General features: G+C 37.8%; 1 protein-coding gene across 1 annotated transcript in view; it reads left to right on the top strand.

The window, feature by feature from the left end:
• The window catches only part of exoc4 (exocyst complex component 4), a 125,411-nt gene that overhangs the window by 4,555 nt on the left and 99,447 nt on the right, over positions 1-21,409 (top strand). The window contains exons 4-8 of the mRNA XM_037695632.1: positions 1,263-1,456; positions 4,034-4,143; positions 6,829-6,929; positions 7,047-7,201; positions 12,897-13,077. Of these exons, the coding sequence (XP_037551560.1) occupies positions 1,263-1,456; positions 4,034-4,143; positions 6,829-6,929; positions 7,047-7,201; positions 12,897-13,077 (741 nt within the window). The remainder of the gene's footprint in view (positions 1-1,262; positions 1,457-4,033; positions 4,144-6,828; positions 6,930-7,046; positions 7,202-12,896; positions 13,078-21,409) is intronic.

The raw sequence follows: 21,409 nt of genomic DNA on the forward strand, positions 1-21,409 counted from the left end.
TCTTCTCTTCTCTTCTCTTCTCTTCTCTTCTCTTCTCTTCTCTTCTCAAACAAATTCACTCGAGACTCTGGTTTCCTCATTATGCTGACAGTACTGGTCTCTAATGATGTTAACCAACCTTTTTCTGTCATCCCATCCTGATGCACACATTCAGTGATTTACTGAAATACAATCACACATACAATTATACATTGACATATCTGAGGCACACACAGAGCATGCAAAGTATAGCAGGCATGGGGATTTATTACATTAGGCTAAAGGAGTCTGATCATGAAGCACGTTAGCTCATCTTCTCACTAATATGACTCTCATTTGCATCAATACATACTTGACCCATGCCCCCTGCCTATTGTACCTAACAACCTCTCCCATCCTCTCTCTACTAACTACTCCCTTCTGACCTGTCCTGACTATGCAAAAAAAACCAACAAAAAACAGTGCTGTTATCCTGTCATTTAGTTCCTGAAATACACAGAGAAATGTACAAAATTACAAGTAAACATAGATATGAACAGAGACACTTGTATTTGTTGCCATACAAATTGATAGATTGCAAGCATTAGGATGCATGGCTCCATCTGTGGTGCATAAATTATCTTTTTATGGAAGGAGATGTAGTTGGTTTATATTCAGCATCATTGCATGCAAATGAGAAGACTGAAAACTATAAACATCCGTTTTGTCAAATTAATGCATTAACTCAAATGCAATGTTTATTCAACAAGCTATTCATTTCTGCCACTTATCTGAGACTGAGTCACTGGGCCCTACAGTCTGAAAAGACATCTACACAATGCCAAATATTTTGTACTTAAATAATATGAAGCCATTACTTTTTTTTTTAACCATTAAAATATGCTGTTTTCTTACAATCCTTTTGATTTTTATTAAATATAAGTTTTATATAGGATATTTATTTACCTTTGTGTGATGGCTCCAAACTTGAGTCATTGATTTCATTTCTTTATGAATTTTGTTGGAGATAATTGATTGCATGTTAAAAGTTTTGGCATATTTCTCACCACTATCACTTTTCTTAGAATGGTTGCAACTGCAGCTTCATTTACAGTAGACCGTAACACTCAGTGTATCAAAGTTCGTTGCACTTGATCTTCTGTGCTAGCTCGTATATTTAGTTTTCTTGCAAACACTTGAAGAAACCAAAACGTACCAACAAGTGAAGTTTATTAGTTTTTGCTGTCTGTAATCTTTGAGCATGCAAAGATTAACACACGTCTTGGTTGGCATATTGTTTGCAGGTGTCAGCAGTGGAGTCTTTAGAAGGCCCCTTGCTACAGGTTGAAGGGCTTGGAGACTTGCGCCTGGAGCTCAAAAACAAAAAGCTTTACTTGCCCACAGTGCTCATTGATGAACTGCACCGACACCTTTATATCAAGTCCACAAGCCGCCTTGGACACAAGAACAAGGACAAAAACGCAGCTCGCGTTCCAGGGTAAGCACTGAATTATTTATTTACAGTGCCTTGCAAAAGTATTCGGCCTCTTTGAACTTTTCAACCTTTTGCCACATTTCAGGCTTAAAACATAAAGTTATAAAATTTTATTTTTTTGTGCAGAATCAACAACAAGTGGGACACAATCGTGAAGTGGAATGAAATTTATTGGATGTGCCAAACTTTTTTAACAAATAAAAAACTGAAAAGTGGGGTGTGCAATATTATTCGGCCCCTTTACTTTCAGTGCGGCAAATGACTGATGATGATAAATAGAATCCACCTGTGTGTAATCAAGTCTCCGTATAAATGCACCTGCTCTGTGATAGTCTCAGGGTTCTGTTCAAAGTGCAGAGAGCATCATGAAGACCAAGGAACACACCAGGCAGGTCCGAGATACTGTTGTGGAGAAGTTTAAAGCCGGATTTGGATACAAAAAGATTTCCCAAGCTTTAAACATCCCAAGGAGCACTGTGCAAGCAATCATATTGAAATAGAAGGAGTATCAGACCACCGCAAATCTACCAAGACCCGGCCGTCCCTCTAAACTTTCATTTCGAACAAGGAGAAGACTGATCAGAGATGCAGCCAAGAGGCCCATGATCACTCTGGATGAACTGCAGAGATCTACAGCTGAGGTGGGAGAGTCTGTCCATAGGACAACAATCAGTCATACACTGCACAAATCTGGCCTTTATGGAAGAGTGGCAAGAAGAAAGCCATTTCTCAAAGGTATCCATAAAAAGTGTTGTTTAAAGTTTGCCACAAGCACCTGGGAGACACACCAAACATGTGGAAGAAGGTGCTCTGGTCACATGAAACCAAAATCGAACTATTTGGCCACAATTCAAAACGATATGTTTGGCGTAAAAGCAACACAGCTCATCACCCTGAACACACCATCCCCACTGTCAAACATGGTGGTGGCAGCATCATGGTTTGGGCCTGCTTTTCGTCAGCAGGGACAGGGAAGATGGTCAGAATTGATGGGAAGATGGATGGGGCCAAATATAGGACCATTCTGGAAGAAAACCTGTTTGAGTCTGAAAGAGACCTGAGACTGGGACGGAGATTTATCTTCCAACAAGACAATGATCCAGAACATAAAGCCAAATCTACAATGGAATGGTTCACAAATAAATGTATCCAGGTGTTGGAATGGCCAAGTCAAAGTCCATACCTGAATCCAATCGAGAATCTGTGGAAAGAGCTGAAGACTGCTGTTCACAAACGCTCTCCATCCAGCCTCACTGAGCTCGAGCTGTTTTGCAAGAAAGAATGGGCAAGAATTTCAGTCTCTCCATGTGCAAAACTGATAGAAACATACCCCAAGAGACTTGCAGCTGGAACTGCAGCAAAAGGCGGCGCTACAAAGTATTAACGCAAGGGGGCCGAATAATATTGCACGCCACACTTTTCAGTTTTTGTTAAAACAGTTTGACACATGCTGATTTCAGTAAAACCATAGTTGTGTTTGTACAAGTCTGTGCAAACAACTATATCAAAACAATTTTTGTCATAAATTTTGTTTTTAACACACGCAGTCTGAAAAGTATGGTATTAACATTTCAAACTTCATCAGATTTTTTTCAAACATCAGAAATCCCTTGGCTGTAGTAGTAGTAGCTTGTCAATTATTTGCTGAAGGAAAATCAAGATCTTAACTGTGGAAAACAAAACACCTTCTGTAAAATGTTGCTTTTCATGTTTATGCAGTGAAGCGTCACATGAATTAGATGAAAAGCATATAAAATTAATTATTGTTAGGTGCAAACTGCAGTAATTTACTTTAAACTAATTAGTTGGGATGCAATTAAAGTTTTGATAACGTTTGCTCTGAAAATATTTTTAAGGTGCATGTTGTATAATTTCATATTTTAAGCATGTTTGTTTTACTGTCAGAAAGAAAAACCTTCACTTTTTCTGTCTGACATCAGTAGGGGTTTAAATGACTTCAAATGTTGGACAGCGAAGTTTAACTGTGACCTGAGTGCCCATTTCTTCATTTTATAAAGTATTAGCAATAATGCAGTCACACGCTTTGAACACACATTTGCTGTTTTAGTGTTCTTTGGACAGCATTCATTGAGTTTGTTGTTAGCTCCTTTACATGTGCGTGTGTCTGTGCTGGTGCCGTAATTATGGTGGCAGTGGCTTGGTAAAGCACAGTGATTTATTAATAAGGGTCAACTCCTGACAGGTCCTGGCCTTCCTGTATTCGTTTGCCTTTAACAACATGCCTGCCTCCATGCAACCCACTCACTTAGCAGGCACACTGTGTTTATGCCGCCTAACTTAAAGGGCCTGGATTGCTTCCACCTTGAGCTTGATAAATGGCTCATTGGAAAGCAGCACCATTCTCACAAAACAGATAGAGGGTGATTTGTTCTTACAGCAGATTGTTGTTTTTGTTTTGCAAGTGCATATCTATGTTTGCATTTGTGTTAAGATAGGAAACTGGTGTCTACTTGCAAAAGCTGTTACTCCAGGATTGCTTTCTATTAATATGTGTGACAAAAAGTAGAATAATTAATTACTTTACCTAATCTTATTAAACATTTTTATTTAATTCTTCAGGTCCCTGACTAAAGATACGTCTCCATTGCCAGCGTTGGAAGTGAGCAGCCTTTCAACTCCACGCAAGCTTTTGGATTCCTCACAGTTTAGCACACCGGGATCCAGCAGTGGTAAAACACACACAAATCAGGAAAGGGGGAAGGTGTACTGAAGGAAAAATATATTGCTTGTATAAATGACACAAGGAAGAGAGAAAATTCCTAGCTCTTCAAGGTTCATCAATACTATACATCATTTACTTGTCCATTAAAGCTGCTCCCATTAAAATATGTGGGGTTATACATTAACAAGTTATGTTAGTTTCAGTTTTAAAATATTGCTTTTGCATTTTAGCCTGCACTTGTTTTTTCAGTGTTCTCATTCTCATCGATATGAAGTAATTACCATCACCCTAATTTATATCTGTTTGCACAACGTTATACTTTATACAATCTTTCTTGCACACCATAGGCGTCGCAACCATTATATGTGAAGGGGACAATTCCCCCCACATTAAAAAAACGTGCATTTGGACCCCCCCCCCCCACTTTTACTATGAAACATTAGTTCAGGCGGCGCAGTTTCTCTTTCTTCATGAACAAATCCATTCCACTTGATTAATAGGAGAATACTCAAGCCACTAAAACTCCACTCCAGGTTTTCCTGGTTACCTCCACCTCTACACACAGAGCAGAAACTGTTCAGACAGCAGGTGCTGAGTCTCCTGCTTCGGCAGAAAATGCGCACAGGTGGAGGAGATGGAGACACCTCTGTGTTGCTCGCTCGCCAGTTTAGCGAGTTTAGTGCGTGCAGTTGCTGACCAGGGGGGTTGATCATAAACATATATTCATGTTAGGAGGATGCTCGAGAGGAGCGCTACGTCTGTAGCATCTTAGCTTAGCAGTAACTGTGACGCTGCAGGTGTAAGAGACGCTGTGTGTTCAGGTGCATTAAAGTTGAAATATCTTTAAAACCTCGCACCTTATTGTCCTCAAGCTTCATGAGAAACATCATTTAGATGAGTCGTGTTGAACACAAGTAAAAAAAGACCAGTGGTGATGTTTTTTTATTTCTCTATAAACACAAATAGTGCCGATCTGACGCTCTGTATTAAAGTGTATTTAAAACTCTGACGCTCTGTATTAAAGTGTATTTAAAACTCACAGCTGAATTTACACAAACTTGGTGAGAAACATGCTTTAAATGTGTGGAATTAAAGGAAATCTTGGCGAAATGTTGCTCTTTTTTTGTACATTAGTGTACACTTCTTTGCGCGCATGTGCGCACACACACCTATACATCCCCCCCACATTACGGATGCTTCTGACGCCCTTGTTGCACCCGCACAAGTTATTACCAATAAAAACTGCTGATCCAGACTGATAAAAAGACTAAACTCATCTTACGTGAAATTCATCGCATAGACACAAAGCGTGCACACCGGCAAACACCCACTTTTCCTCCCTTGCTGTAGATGTCATAACATCTTCAACTATGATCATAATATCCATCTTCTTCGCTTGCATTATAATCATCATGCCCCCTACGTGTACCCATTAGTCATCCAGTGTCTCTGCATTTGCAGCAGGGGCGCTGCATTTATTATGCTCAGACTGGTAACCAGAACTTTAACAGAGGCTGATAAAACAAACCTTAACTGTGTTCAGAAATGTATGAATTCTCTCTTGGTTGTAGGGGCGTAGAGTCAGCGCTACTTTTCTTGCAGGCAGAGCACAGAACACAAACAAGAAGATAATGAAAAAAGTTAATCCAGCAATAACTTGGCATTCCCTCGATGTTACAGAGTTTTTATATAAAGCTCGATACTTTTTCCACCACCCACTCTTGGCATTCAAAGTGAACTACTCACCAGTTTTAGATCTGTGGATTGCAGATGGCTATACATACCTCTTAGATTTTGGCAAAGTTTTCTTCAAGCAGTAAACATTTTTGTGCCATATTTCGTCTATTATTTATTACTGATATTCGTAGTGCTTTCATTGTTTATATATTTTCTTTCCTCTGTTGATTTAACTTCACATGTGTACCTTTAACAAGTTGTATGTTCCATCACGACTGAATCGTACTCATTATTTTTTACTCCAGCTCATTAGCATACATGCACATGTTATGACATCTAATGTTAAGTTTTTGTTCGGTTCTCCCCTGTTTTCATACTTAAAGTAAAGGCTCAACCACAGTTTTCTTATATCACACAGAAAACTGGTAATTAGCCACCTCCAGGCAGTGAGTGCCTGTATACCATAGTGTTAACAACTGTGGTCACGACACAGCGACCAGCTTCCATCAGAGCCCTTGCTTTCCATTTTGTTTAATAGCATTAGAGCACCTCATTTGTAGATCGTAATTGTCATAATTATTACACAAACTGCAGTTGGAATGGGTGAAAAGAGGAAATGCACCCAAAGTCCATTAACTTGCCATAAACATTAACTCTCCTAACGTGCTTTGATGGGGAATTGGGAGGCCCCATCTAATGGAAATTAGAGCATCACTCGATACTGCCATTCTCAATTTAGCTGCTAATGTGGCTAAGTCAGCTGCCGAGAGCTTGGGGGTGGGTTGGGGGTGCAGGTGTGTGGGCATAAAAGGATATTAATACACAGAAGGCTATTCATTATTTTTTTACAACAATGTGTTAGATTGTTAAAAAAGAAAGATGAAATAAATAGTGAAAAGGAACGATCACAACAATTTTAGGTTTCTTTTGTTTGTATTTGCAATTAAAATGAGGATTTTTTTTTGGTAATAAACTGTCATAGACACTTGTGCTTGATTTTTTTTTTTTTTTTTAGTGCGTGAGCTGCAACAGGATATTCGAGATCTGAGCCATGCAGATCTTTCAGAGGTGGATCCAGAAGAAAACAGTGCTGAATTTATGGGCATCCTTATCACGGTGCACGTCTTACTAATATACTTCACTAGCTAAAACAACCTCATTATTTCTATTTGGTTATAATTCTGTGAGACTTTGGCTTTAATGAATGTCTTAATTGTAGGTTTTTTTTTTCAGGCTCTAGCCAAACTGAAGAAACTCCCTGGAACAATCAAAGCCATAATGGACCGACTGGAGCCCGAGCTGAAACAGATCGTCAAGAGATCTACCACTCAGATTGCAGACCATGCTTACCAGAGGGGAGAAAACCTGGCCCAGGAAAGCCAGCCAAGGTGCTGAAAAGCAGACACACACAACACTTAAATATGATTAGCTTTGTGGGAGAAAAGAGCTTTTTAAAAAGGAAGATAAAAAAAATTAAACTAGAGGTTAATACTTAAAAGTATAGTGCAGTCATTAGATATCTGTGAAGAGCAGTTAAATTAAAGGATGAAAGCCACCATTAAAAATGAATTAAAATGTTATCATGATAGGAATGAGTTTGCAATATAAAAAAGGCAATGTTAGTAACAGCAGTATACAGTTATTAGTATTATCATTAAAAAATACCTTAATAAAGCTGCCCTTGTATTTCCATCAGTTTTATTTTGATGCCTGTCAGATTCCTTTGTACTTAAGGTATTCCCATTAGGCTCAGTTTCTCGGTATTGGTGAGTAAAAAGTGGTCATTCTTTTTATTGATTCGTACTGAAAATGACTTTCTCCCTGTAGATTATTACCAAAACACTAGAGTTGATTATTGTATCAATAATACTATGCTGACTGCAGTGGGTTTAGTAGCTATATGAACAGCTTTCTGTAGAGGCTGCCGACAACTTGTTTTAAATTCAGTCCCCCAGCAGTCATAGTCTGACAGTCAACCAAATGTAAAACACAACAAAGGCTCGTGCAGGAGACACACCTGCCTCAGACCATGAAAACAGATCCTCTGCTGCTTTAAACAAAGACATGTCATGGTTAAACACACCCATAGACACACAATTTCTCACCTGCCGTATCGGACCATCACGTTTTAAAAGCACTCACGTTAGCTTCTGCAGACGTACACATGCAGTCTGCAGTCCTGAGAAGCACAGGTCTCAGTCCACTGATCCTGAACCATTTAAGAGGAATTTCTTGTTTTCTGTCAGAGATGTTTTTCCCCCCCCCAGCCTTGTCTGCATTGTTTCTCCCTTTGCCTGCTGAATTTCATCTGACCTCAGTGTAATAGGCCACCATGTAGCTCATTTTGGGTTCTACTCCTTACTGATTGTTTTGAATTTGCCTGCATGTGTTTGTGTGTGAGCATGTAACACTTTGTGTGTGTTCGTATTTGGATGCATACACCGCTTGTTTTCCCTATGTTCACTTCAATTTAAAGTCAGTGCTTGTTGCTATGGAAACTCCCATTGGATGTACCACTTGTAGGGAACAATGGTCTTGAATATTGCACTCTATATTTTATAGCACTGCAGACCAGAAGGCAACACTTAAACTCTTTATAGCTTAAACAGCAGTGTGTAGCCTGGCCTTACAGGTTTATGTTCCCAATCACCTCCTTAGTGATCAAACTTCTACATTCTTCTCTCACAAATATACTTCATACAGCATTCCACACACTCAAGGCGTTATTAGCATGCTTCACTGATAATGAATAGCTCAATTTCATATGCACTGCATATGATTTAATGGCATTTTCTCCTGCTGTATTGCAGAAACAGCAATCTTTTAATAGAGGCCATCAAATCTAAGTCAAATGACTGCCTATTTAAAGTGAGGACATTTCTGAAAAAGCAAACAGTTTAGTAGACAGAATGCAACATATATTTCTGTCCATCCTTTAAAAGGTGATTTCTTTTGTATTTTTTTATTTTAATGGTTAAACAATCATTTTCAACACTGAAGATAATTAGCCTCCAACAGCAAAGTAATTATCGTAAACATTTTCTGCTCTGTGTTTTTGTGTTCAGTATTTCTGTATCAATTTTTGTGTGGCAGCATCGCAACCTGGCACATTTAATATTTCAAACGCATTCACTCAGCACATCGCGCACTTGTTTACAGTCATTTAATGATCTTTGACTGACGAGCAGCCTAATGGTAATCTAATTTTGATGCTGCTGTTGTCCTTCTAAAATGAACCATGCACACTCCTACTGCCGGCCAGTTAGTTAGAAGCAGTATGCTCCCTGCTATTTCTCATGAGCCATTTGTATCTGCTTCGATCCCGAGGGGAAATGAGATGTGAGGTCTCAAAGAACAGAAGATATGGATTAGGATGGCCTCCACTGGGAGATAATGTGGAAGACTGGTCTGTCTCTAGGTGCAAGTGTTAGTGATAAAGTTCGTCTGAACTTCACTTATACGGATAACTATATGATGTTTGTACTTTTCTGATAGTTAATGATTTTTAATACTATATAGATGGTGTGTATCCTTTTTCCTGGTGCTACTTCAAAACTAATATAGTATATGTTTATCCATAAATTGGACATTGATTTATAGATCACAGATTCAATCTTTCTTTTTATTTATATATACTTTTTACTTGACACTGAGTGTAGTGATTGACAGCCAACAAAAAATGAGTTCTGGCTAAACATTCATACTTCTTTATACGTTCCCTAGAAACTTGGCTTCATCCCTTCATTTAGGGCTGTGTCTCTTGAACTATGATACGAGTACAACTGGTGGTACTCAGAATCATTTTAGTTGTACTCAGAAGAAATATTGGCATCAAATATTTACAAGTTAAAAAACAAGCTAATTAAGTTGGTTTATGTTAGTGTTGGCATTTCAAGTAGACTGGTCAGTTTATTTTCTGTCAAATACTTAAATCTGTTTGAAAAAGTTTCAGTACAAGTTTAAAAAATACAAGCTTAGGCTTTCTTACCCTTTCGTAATGGTGGTACTTGGAAAGCCCAATATTTATGGAAGTGGTGCACATTTTGAAAAGTGAGAATTGCTGACTCAGAGCATGTTTTGTCTGAAATGCTTTTCAGTTTACATTTTGTAGATAGCTTGGCTTTGGAGTCAAATGCACTTTTGGTTTGGATTTCTTTTTTTAAAATGAATTAATCGTACTCTGTATTCCTCTAAGGCAGGGGTGCCCAAACTTTTTCGCTGAAAGGGCCAAATTTAAAATCTATCAGAAGGCCACGGGCCAAATGCAACACGAAATGCAAATAATTATTTAATTAATGTCCATTTATTTATTATACAGTTATTTAACCTTCCATTCTGTATAAAGAACATTACAGAACAGGCCCTCCCAATGAATTTTGAATAAATGAGATGACATTTCCTGCATTTTGGCATATTTTACAAAAGTTTATTACAGTAGATTAACGTGAAACAAAATATGGGAACTCGGTTATTATTGAAATCTCTGACTGCAAAGCGTTCTTAATGCTGAGTTAAAATTTACGGGTGCTCAAGAAGGGTGTGTGATGGGCACCTCCATGATGCTCAGCTTTGCCAAAGGAAATATTCAGCAGCAAGAAACTGCCGAGAGACAGTATGAAGTCTGTCAAAATAAAATATAAATTATTAACATCTAAAAAATTAATACACAAATTAGTCACTCCAGCTGTGTAGTGTCATTACAGTAGTCATTGGGCCAACTTTCCATCTATCATTAAACTTGGAATGACTGAGTGTAAACACATTGATTCTTCAAAGGAAATTTTAATATAGTAATGAAGACAGCTTGGCGGACCAAACCAAATGGCTTGGCGGGCCAACTTTGGCCCGCGGGCCCCACTTTGGGCACCTCTGCTCTAAGGGAAAGTTTTCATGTACAATTAAATGTTTACATGTACCGGTAAATCAAACGGGTATGGAAAAAGGTGATATCTGATTTAGGTGCTCATTCATCTGTCACACACAGTGGGGATTGAATAGTAGGAAAGCACAGAGACTCTGATAATGGTAAAATACAATTTATAAAGGTTGGTAAAACAGCTCAGAATACAAGACAAGTTGTGAAAAGATGCCTTTGAGACAGCAAATAGATGCAGGGTGTGAGGATGGTAGCAAAGGACATACACACTAAAAGTCTCATCCAAATAGCTAGGCGAGGCTTAAGTGGTAACTGTGCCAAGTGTGGGTTAGAAGTCCCCATTTCCCAATGAATTAGTCCACTCATAGTAGTTGAAAACAACACATATAAGATGCTATAAGACTGCAAGTTTCAGCAGCTGCATAATACATAGAAATAAATAATGGAGGTTTACAAGGAGCAGAAGAGGGCAGTATAGTAAATGTAGCAATCAGGGCTAACATTAAGGTCCGAGAAAAAAGTGCATCTGAAAACTGAATGGTAACAGTTAGGGAAGATAACTGGAGGAGATGTGAAAGGTGAACTTGAAGTAGTCTCAGATGTAAAAGGAACATTTTGAGGTTAATGTTTTTAAGCAGATTTCCAGTTAAAATATTTGAGGTCTTTTAAAGGAGAAAAGCAGTCCACAGAACATCCATCCATCCATTATCTTTTACTCGCTTCTTCCATGTTGGGTCACGAGGGTCGCCGGTGCCCATGTCCAGCAGTCACTGTGCGAGGGGTGGGGTACACCCTGGACAGGTCACAAGTCCATCACAGGGACGCATAGAGACAAATGAGACAAACAACCATAGGGACAATTTAGAGTTACCAATCAGCCTAACATGCATGTTTTTGGTCTGTGGGAGGAAACCGGAGTACCCGGAGAAAACCCACGCATGCACGGAGAGAACATGCAAACTCCACCCATGAAGGCCCCTGGACCGGGATTTGAACCGGCAACCTTCTCGCTGAGAGGCAGCAGCTCTATCCGTTGCGCCACCGTGCTGCCCACAGAACAACTACTGTTAATACAACTTTTTTAACTTTGACAGGCTTCTGGTTAAAGGTCCAAGCCAGAGGAAATCTATTCTAATTGTCACATTTAATTTAATTTATATTACATTGAAAGTAAATTTACCACAAGTCAGCAAGTAGACTTGATACCATTTAAAGCACAATAGAAATGTCAAAAGTATAGAAGTATGAGTGGTGTTAAACAAGCAGTGTCATTATTTGTATAGTAACTGTAATACCTTCATGGAAATCAAATTGTAACTCTCATCAAACAAACCTAATGAAATCTGTGTTCCCTCTTTACTTTGAAAGCTTCTGTCCTTGTGTGAAAGGCGGGGATAGCAAATCTGTGCAAAAGCATTAGACTACATGAAGCAACTGTGAGTTTTCAATCTAGAGTGGAGCACTCGGCTCAAGTGGAAGGTCAGTTTGGTTTTGTTTGTGCTCTCGTCCACTGCCGCAGCCATTTAGGACTAATGAGAATGGCTTTTTCTTTGAATCTGTGTTGGGGAGCTTTTATTCTTCTTCTTTCCAACAGTTAATCCAGGTGCTAGGTTATTAACACGGGTGAAATATTGAAGTGTCTGCTGTACAGGGAGCTGCAAAGTAAAACTGGGAATTGTAAAACCTAATTGGTAATATAAAATATCTATTAATAAATTTTAGGTTTGCACCACTTTATGGAAACAAATACATCAAACTCATTTTAGGAGTGAGCAGAAGCAAAAGCTGAGAAGGAACTGTACTGCTGTTATCTGAATCTTATGTGGAGAGCCAGTGTATAAATTATGGATTTTTATGGTCAGTGACTGGACTGGGGGAAGAAAAAAAATGCTGACAACAAAGTTGCACTTTGTTGTTTTTTTTGTTAAGGTTTTGGAATTTACTGTAGTAGTTGTAAGTGTATTTTCCTAACAGGTGGTTAATTTTCTTTGTTCCTGTTTAAAATCCAGATAAAATGTTATGATTATTGTATGACTAAATAAGCACAACTTGCACATATTACAATAATCTAAATGTTATTTGTTATGTCATTTTGTCCGAACATTATTTTTTTCCCATTAATCTGTTCAGTCTTCCTCCATGTTCCCATCTACTCCCACTCTAGCTCTCTGCCCCTCTAATTTTTCTTTCTCTGGCTCTCTCTGCAGGCTGCTGTTGGAACTGCTGGAGCTTTTGTTTGATAAGTTCAAGGCAGTGGCGCAGGCTCACAGTGTTGTGTTGACCCACATGCAGCAGATTGCATCGCAGGGTTCTGGTGGGACCCCTGAAGAGGACATCAAGCTCTACGAGCAGGCTGACGTTTCTGCTAAAATCCAGACTGTGCTGCAGGTTAGTTTGAGCTACTGTCAAAGAAACATTATAGTTATATGTACTGTCTGACTGTCACATAAACGCATAGTAATCTAATTAATAATTCCTTTGATTATTTGTATTATAATGCTTCATCTTAAAATAGGATCCTAACATATTTTGCACAAGTATTTTTTTTATTCTGCCCGACTATAAATCAAAGTTTTGGATTTCATAACTGCCATTAAAATCTGGAAGTTAAATGTTTTTTTTTAATTTTTTTAATGGATATTTTTTCTTAAAATTGATGCAGTTTTTGTTTTATTATAGTAGATGAACAATAGTGAAATTGGAGGTAATGTGATTGATAGCATTCCATTTGTTGACAAGAAAGACATGAGTTTTAACACGTGAAATTCACATGCATCAAAAATGTTCTGCACATTTTCCATGTGATTTTGAAACAGTTTTATCATGTTTGTGTGATCATGCGTGACCCCATGTTTTAACACATGAAAAACATGTTTAATGTGTTTTATCCACTTTTTTTTTTTTTGAAGAAAACTATTTTTTTGTCAAATGCAGCTATGCAAATTTACCCCCTACGACACATACGTCTGAACAATCAGTTTTTTTCTAATTGCACAACTTTGAACTTTGACAGTTAACATGCTGCCGTCTCTATACTGTGAGGTTTAGCTGTTTGTGTTTTGCAGTTTCTCTGTGTGTTACAACCTTGAATGGAAGTTGCTAGAATGTCCACCACTGAGAAGATTGACAGCCATTTTAAATATTTTCCTCTGTGAATAATCCCTCTAGATTCCCCACTGTTTGGAGACATTCCTATAACCCTTCTCAGATTAATGGGCAGCGATGTTTGCTTCTCTGAAATCCTTGTCACGGAGCAGCATAATGTTTTTTAGCATTAACACACCTGAACACTTCAGACCCACAAACTTGCCAGATCTTCTGCTTTCATATAGCCGCTCACACTTACTGTTGATTATTTAATCAATTGCACACATTACCAGCACCTAGATGCTTTTTGCATTTTTTATTTCTGTGGAAGCAGAAAAAGTAGTTTGTCACAGGTGACTCTGCTTTTTAACACAGTTTTTCCTAACTAAAGGAGGACATACAGTAGTGTAATATGGTGTGTTGTTCAACTGAGGTTTGATTATTCTAGTTTAAGATGTATTTATTTATTTATTGATTCATTCCAGTCCTGTCAAAAACCATTGCACTACACATGGTGTATCAACATCAACACCAATATGAATCTGTGCATCCATACATACATATACGGTATATTCCTACACATATACACATACATTTGAACACACAGAACCCCTTGCAGAACAAACCCACATCAGCAAATGCATCTGCTTTGACTGAACACACACCCAATGTGCACACACCTATTCACGTACACATACCCATGTACATGCTCACATACAAATCCCATTTAACATGTCTGAAAAGGGGTAGGAAGAAGTAAAACTTATTTAATCCTACCCCTTCTCCAATACTCCATAGTTACACCTTGTACCCATCTGGTTTTTCGAGTCTTATGATTCCATGAGAGGAAGAAAAGGAAAACAACAAATATATATATATATATATATATATATATATATATATATATATACACACACATTATGAAACAATGCAGAAAGTAATCCAACATTACTCCCATGATAAATTCTAGAGTTGTAAACCCACACCCAAAGTCATTCACGTCCAACTACACTCTCTCATAAACACATTTACACACCCACACACACAATTCCAACCACCTCACCAATACAACCTGACTTATCCCCATATATACACCCACACAGAATATACAACCACACTCATATGTACAATCCTATTTACAATGTTAGAGACACCCATTCAGGTTCACCTCAGATCATCATCCCTATACTTAAGATGCAAAAATCCAAAATATTTTAGTAAATATGCACTGAATAAACCTTAGAACTAAAACAGAAATTAGTTTATTTTTTACCATGACTGTATTTAGATACTAAGACAAAGAAGGCTTGATTGTGTGGATTAAATTTAAGATCTTTAATTGGCATGCATTTATGCATGGTTGTTGATCCCCCCACCACTCCCTGTTTGATTGGCTGAGGGAGATGAGCAGCTGTTAATTTGACCCTGCGGTGACTCTCAGAGGAAAATTTGTGACAGCTGTTGCTCTCATAGTGATTGGTGAGTGTGACTGAGTGTGTGTCTGTGTCCGTATGTGTTCATACCTAAAAATATGGTTTTTCGCAGTGATGCTCTTTTACTGCAAGTTCTTGATTTTTGAAACATTTCTTTTGGCACCATTTTGTAAAGGATAAAAAACTCGACTGAATGATGTTGAAGAAGAAAAAAGTGACTTTTATATATCTACTGATTCTGCATTTATTTTATTTACTAAACATAAAAAGGAAATCACATTACAGTATTGTTTAGGTGAATGAGTTGCAGGAGGAAACAAGCTTTCTTAGAGAGCTGACATGCACATCAATTGTTGTCATGGTAATTAATAGCACTGTGTTTTTACAAATCCTGAAAAGGGGGAACAAGTAGAAAATGTGTCTCCACAGTTGAACTCGGTAACTCATACTGGGCTTCAGATAACTTGAGCGTTTTCCAGCTGGCACACATAAATTCACAAATTCACTTGTGTTTTAGGCTATGTGTGTATTTTGAGGGTTTAGTCATGCATAGACATGTAGTGTAATTGCTCTGTTGTATTCATACTGTAGATGGCATGAAGCCATTCCCAGTATGTGACCACTGCCAATATGCAGTTGCCAGTGGCTTCACTCTCCCTCGGCTCTGCCATGTGAGATAATGTAATCTCTTGATTAGAATACTCATTATGTGAAATGAAGTTTTCTTACTCAGTCATTTGTGTTATTTTCTGTCCGATTATATCAATATGAAGGCCTACCCTCATCTATCCATTCCTCCCTTCTATTCCCATTCGTCCTGCTTGTTCATTTCTCTTTCTCGCCCACTTTGCGTTTCCATTTCCCCCTGCTCTTTCCTCCTTTAGCATCATTCCTGCTGCCTCTGTATCACAATCTCCCAATACCTTCCACATACCCCTCTTGGTCCTTGTAATTTCCTCCTTAATCTTATTATCTGGCTTTTCTTTCCCTCTCTCACAACTCCCACACTCATCTTCACTCCCTTCATTTATCCCACTCTGTTTTACAGAGTCACATATCTGCAATGAGAGAAATTAAATTCCTCCTGCTCCCACAGAAGCTCTGTTAGATTTTATTGGATACTGAGCCACTTCTTATCTCAAATCTTAGAACTAACGCTGGCCTGACTTTAGTAATGATATTTATGCTTACTCATTTTTCTTTGACTTTTTCTTTGCATATTTACTGTACAACTTTTAATAGAAGAAAATGGTAAGAAAACTTTTTAAAGGATTCCATCCTTTGACTTTTCACAGAGCATTTTTACCACTCACTGAATACTTCCCCCCCATTTGCAGCTAATTTATTTGAATCCCTGCATTGTTCATGCTTTATATTGCAGTTCACATATTTGACATCCACAGAAACCTTTTGATAAGTGTTTTTTTCCCCTACGCTCACTTTGAGAAGTGGAGAAACCAGCTTGACCTTTACACATGACATACCAGCAGACAGATGCACGAGCTGACAGAAACATAGGGTGCGCCCAGTTACAAGGCCTTGGCAGGGAATTGGCTTTCATCAATGTGCGACTGCGGCCCGGTAGGTTTAGAATGGAGAGTGGGTAAACAAGCTTTTGAAAGGCAGAATTTGTGTAGCAGTTTTAATCTCTGTTCAGAAATGCTCAAGATACCTTTGCTGCTTTTTCATTTCAGTGTGGAAGTATCGATTCAAACCATAAAATACTGGATGGTAATCAGAGGTATTGATGTTGGAAGGAGTGCTTTTAAGCCTCTTCAAACATTTTCAAGTTGCCCTCTGTTAAATATGTGTATGTCTATTGATTATTTACACCATCAATGGATTTACATATCCAAGCTTGCACCATCGCATTCCCTTACTACTCTGTTTATCCATGATTGCACATTTTTTTCTTGCTCCCCCTCCCAGGAATCGCACTTGCTTGCTGGGATGGGTTTTCCTCAATGTTTTTCATTTCTCTCCCCTCTCACAAATAATGTATGCAATCACTCAGTTAAGACAGTTGATCAAACTCACTTATTCTCAGTAAAATTATAAAAAAACAACAACTTTCAATTTATGTATGAAGTTGCAAGTTAACATAAGACTGTTCACAAAAGATCACAGTTCATAAACCTCTCTACACACACTCATAATTAAGATCACCCATTAGATGTTTTATAGTCTATATTTGGCATGTGGTGTCTGTAGCTGCTCATATCCATCACCTTTTCACCTTGTCTCCAGTTTGGTCTGAGGCCTGAAAGTTTACTAATTAGCTTGCCATTTGCGCATTCTACAAGGATTTGTGGCTATTTGACTGCCAGCCACGTATATTGTCTGCATGGAGGATGTGACCAGAGTGCAAATTGTACTTTTAATGAGTTGCTCTGTGTTTTCACATGAAGGAACTTTGAAAATGCATTTGAAAATATACATAGATGCTGATTATCTAGCATCTGAAAGAAGTGATTCTTGGATTATAGAGATGGTTCATTAACATTTCATCTTATATGAGATGTGAATATGACTAAAAAGAGATTTTTCTTTACATAACTTTAAAAAAAGGAAAGGAATCAAAACTCTTAAGATTGTTTATACAGGTAGTCTTCAGACTTTTAGCACTATCTTCTTGTGATTATATTTTAGTTTTAACAGGCTGTTTTGATCAAAGAGCTTTTATCTTAACCTAAATCTTTTTCATAAATTAATCACTTTATTGACTTAGAATAAGCAACACAAAAGGCAATGTCATGTTTGTGTCAACGACACATAAATATACAAGAGGCTTCAGTATTTTCTGGGCTCATCAACAGATCGCAAACGAAGCAAATTGATGTGCCAAAGAGAAGCCAGAAGACAATAAGCCTCTTTTAATTAGATATGAAGTACACACACTGCTCCCTTGTTCTTACCCAACATTTTAATCAATGTGTCACATTCAGTCTGCCTTCTAAACCACTATCATATTTACATTTTGCTGGAGTGCAGTGAAGTCTGCCATGTCCGTGGTGTTGTAAAGTCTTCTCAGATTTAACCCCTCTATGTAGCTGATATATTACAGCCTCAGCAGACCTCAGCAAATGCTAAAATATTAAAACAGCAATCTCCAAGTTCCTTTTGTGAAATAATACACATATGCATGATTGTTTTTGCGTCACAAAACATGCTGGGGACTCAACAAGGACAGAGGTTTCCAGTGAGCACACATGCATCTTCCGCTTCCTTCCCTCGGTCAACAAGATAGCCTTCAAATGATTGACTGCATGCAGCCAGCTCCAGGTGGGAAGCCCCGCTGTTTAGCAGGAGTTCGGTGCTGAGAAAGTGGCTGCGGCCGAAGCTTTGTCAGAACTCATGAAGGTTATTGAAGTTTCTGGAGCACGATCAATACAGGATGTATACAGAACCCTCTCTTTGACGGCCAAGGACACTTTGGGCTTTAAACTTCAGGCTAACAGCAAGGGATGCCAGTCAATATGTTTTGTGACAAGACGCTTGCCAAGGGATTTAGTGGGAAAACAGACGATTTCAATAAATCCTCAAGAATGGAACAAAGTTGATATTGTTCTCCTGGATGCTTTCAGGATGGCTTTATGAAAAGGGGTGGATAGAAACAACAACAACAACAAAAAAGGAAAATAAAATTATATTTATGCCTTTAATTCGAGCCAATTGACTGCCGAGTTTACCCAATGTCAAGTGCTCACCTGCAAGGCTTTAAGTGATGCTCCTCTAATTGCACTAATTCTGTGGTTGTTTGGACTCTAATGGATAGAATAGAAAATGAGTATAGTCTTTTTTCAAACGTAAATGAAAACATCCGGACGTCTCAGTGATGAAGGAATAGGTGGGGGTGCTGTTAATGAATCACAAAAGCAGACTTCCATTAAGCTCCTCTCCTTTTTTAATTTAACTTTGCACTCAACCATTAGACTGATTTAAGTTTGTGATGCAACCCAAGCTATTTGTGTGCAGAAGGAGTTGTTGGATAGTTTTGTTGGAAATTATTTTGTCAGGGGAGCTCTATAGAGACTTGCTTATAATGTCATTCATAGACACAAACTCTTGAACTCTTGCTTTTAGTCTTAGAAAATGTTGAAGAGATTTTGTCCATGCCTGAAATAATTACATACAATCTGATGTTTTTTATTTGTTCGTTATCTGCGGTCACATCTCTCCTAAATCTTTTTTTTTTTTTTTCAAACAGCTTCTTTCTTCCTCTGTTACTTCTTAATCAGCTCTTGGTGACCTTTTCGTGGAAGTCACTTTGGAAGTCCACTGCGCTAATTAACATAAGCATGGGAACTTATCCATCTCCGGTCAAAACAGAAACAATGCTGAGGAGTTGTTGTAATCTTTATTTATCTAATTTTCTGCCTCAACAAGTTGAACAAGCCAGAAATGTGGAAACGCTGAGACAAGAGTCTGTTTTCACTTCGTGATCTGGGTATTAAGACGGAGCGAGTGTTAAGACTTTAGTTGTGTTATGGCTATGAACCCCTATTTTTATGTTCTCCAATATCTGCTTTACTTGCGTCAGACCTCATCAAAGCTCCAGGGTTTTTATACTAAATGAGAAGAGGCACAAATGAACTGCAGGGCTAATTACCAATTAATACTGTGGACCATTGAATTTGTTTACTTGTTTACCTGGAGCTGTGCATTATTTTGCTACTTAGGGTGCAGTCACTAAAGCTAAACAATGTTTTGGCAATCTTTTTTATGCCACTGATCATTGCAGAGCTGGCTGTGAAAGACCTTTCCCTTTCTGCATCATAATGTTCTCAATTCTCCTTTTTATTTACTTTTTTCTACCCTCTTTCATACCTTTTTTTTTGGTGCTTTTTTTTGCATACGTATGTGTGCCTATTTCTGTTTATCATTCTATTCATATTCAAATAGCACATTTTACTTTCCTTTATTATTTTTCATTTGTGTGAGTTCTGTCGTAGCTTTCAACAGTCAGTATTATTTTTCTCTGTTTAAATTTATCTCATGCATGAGTTGAAACTTGTGACAGATTAACACCTTTTATTGGGTGTTTGTAGATGAACCAGTAAACAGTAGCAGTACAGCCAGTTTCTGAGTAGCAAATAGGTTTGCTGAACTTATATATATATATATATGAAAAAAAATATATACAGTGCATTTGTTCCTTAAAAGCAGCATTTTTTGTTTTTTTACCAAGACTCTACATCTGTACATTTTAGAGCTTTAATGTATTTATTACATAATAAGCAACTTGACATCAGTTTATATTTTGTACAATATCCTTTAGGCAACTTTGACTTACCTTGTGTTTGTGGAACAGACTTAGGGTGGCACAAGTGATTTTACTCACTTAGTTTATGTGTATATATAATTATGTACAATAAATTACTTGATTTGTAGGAGAAATGGAAGTGTGAAAATGTATAGAAATGTACAAACCGACAACTAAATGACTAAAAATATGCTCATAGTCAAACTTCAAAATAGCATATTCCAACATTAAAACATAATTTGACCAAAATTGCTTTCAAAATGTTTGATTTTACAATAAAATTTAAATAAAATTATTTGTATTAGGTGCCCTTTCTTTGGAGTTGTCATGTTTTTCTGGATAATTTGTTTACAAAAACAGTAAAAATGAGATGTAATGAATCAAGGTCACCCTTCTGTCTCGAAGCATGAATAAAATCTAATTTGTGGTTAATTGGCTTTGCAACAAAATAACTTTAGTTAGTAGAGAACCTTTCATAGCTGTAGCTCATTAACTGTAAATAAATATCGAAAGATTTGTGGTGATGTTGGTTGACTTTGTAAAATGATTTTCTGATTTGTTTTCTCTCCTCTGTATTTACAGCCACAATGTCTTTATTATTTTTGTCATTTTCCAGCATCTGCATGTAATGCTTTGCTTTTCCCATCCTCTAAAGTTTGTTTTCTCACTGTTATCTCTTCTTTCACTCACTTCCTCATTTCTACATTCTGCCTCTCATCTCTCTTTTGCTCTATCTTTTTTCTCTGAGCAGTCCAGTTAATTGCCTCCAAAGTTCACTCTGTCTCAGAGCTAATGCAGTTTAGGAAGGGCCGGAGCCCCGTCGTCTGCCTGGCTCTGGCATTTCATTAGGTCTGCTCAGGTGTTAGCTTGCAAGCGAGTGCGCTATCATCTCCTCATTAGTAATTAACACACAGGTAGGATTAGCTGCAGTGTGAGG

The sequence above is a fragment of the Nematolebias whitei genome, chromosome 22 (genome assembly GCF_014905685.2).
Source record: "Nematolebias whitei isolate Nwh7 chromosome 22, NemWhi1, whole genome shotgun sequence".
NCBI lineage: Eukaryota > Metazoa > Chordata > Actinopteri > Cyprinodontiformes > Rivulidae > Nematolebias > Nematolebias whitei.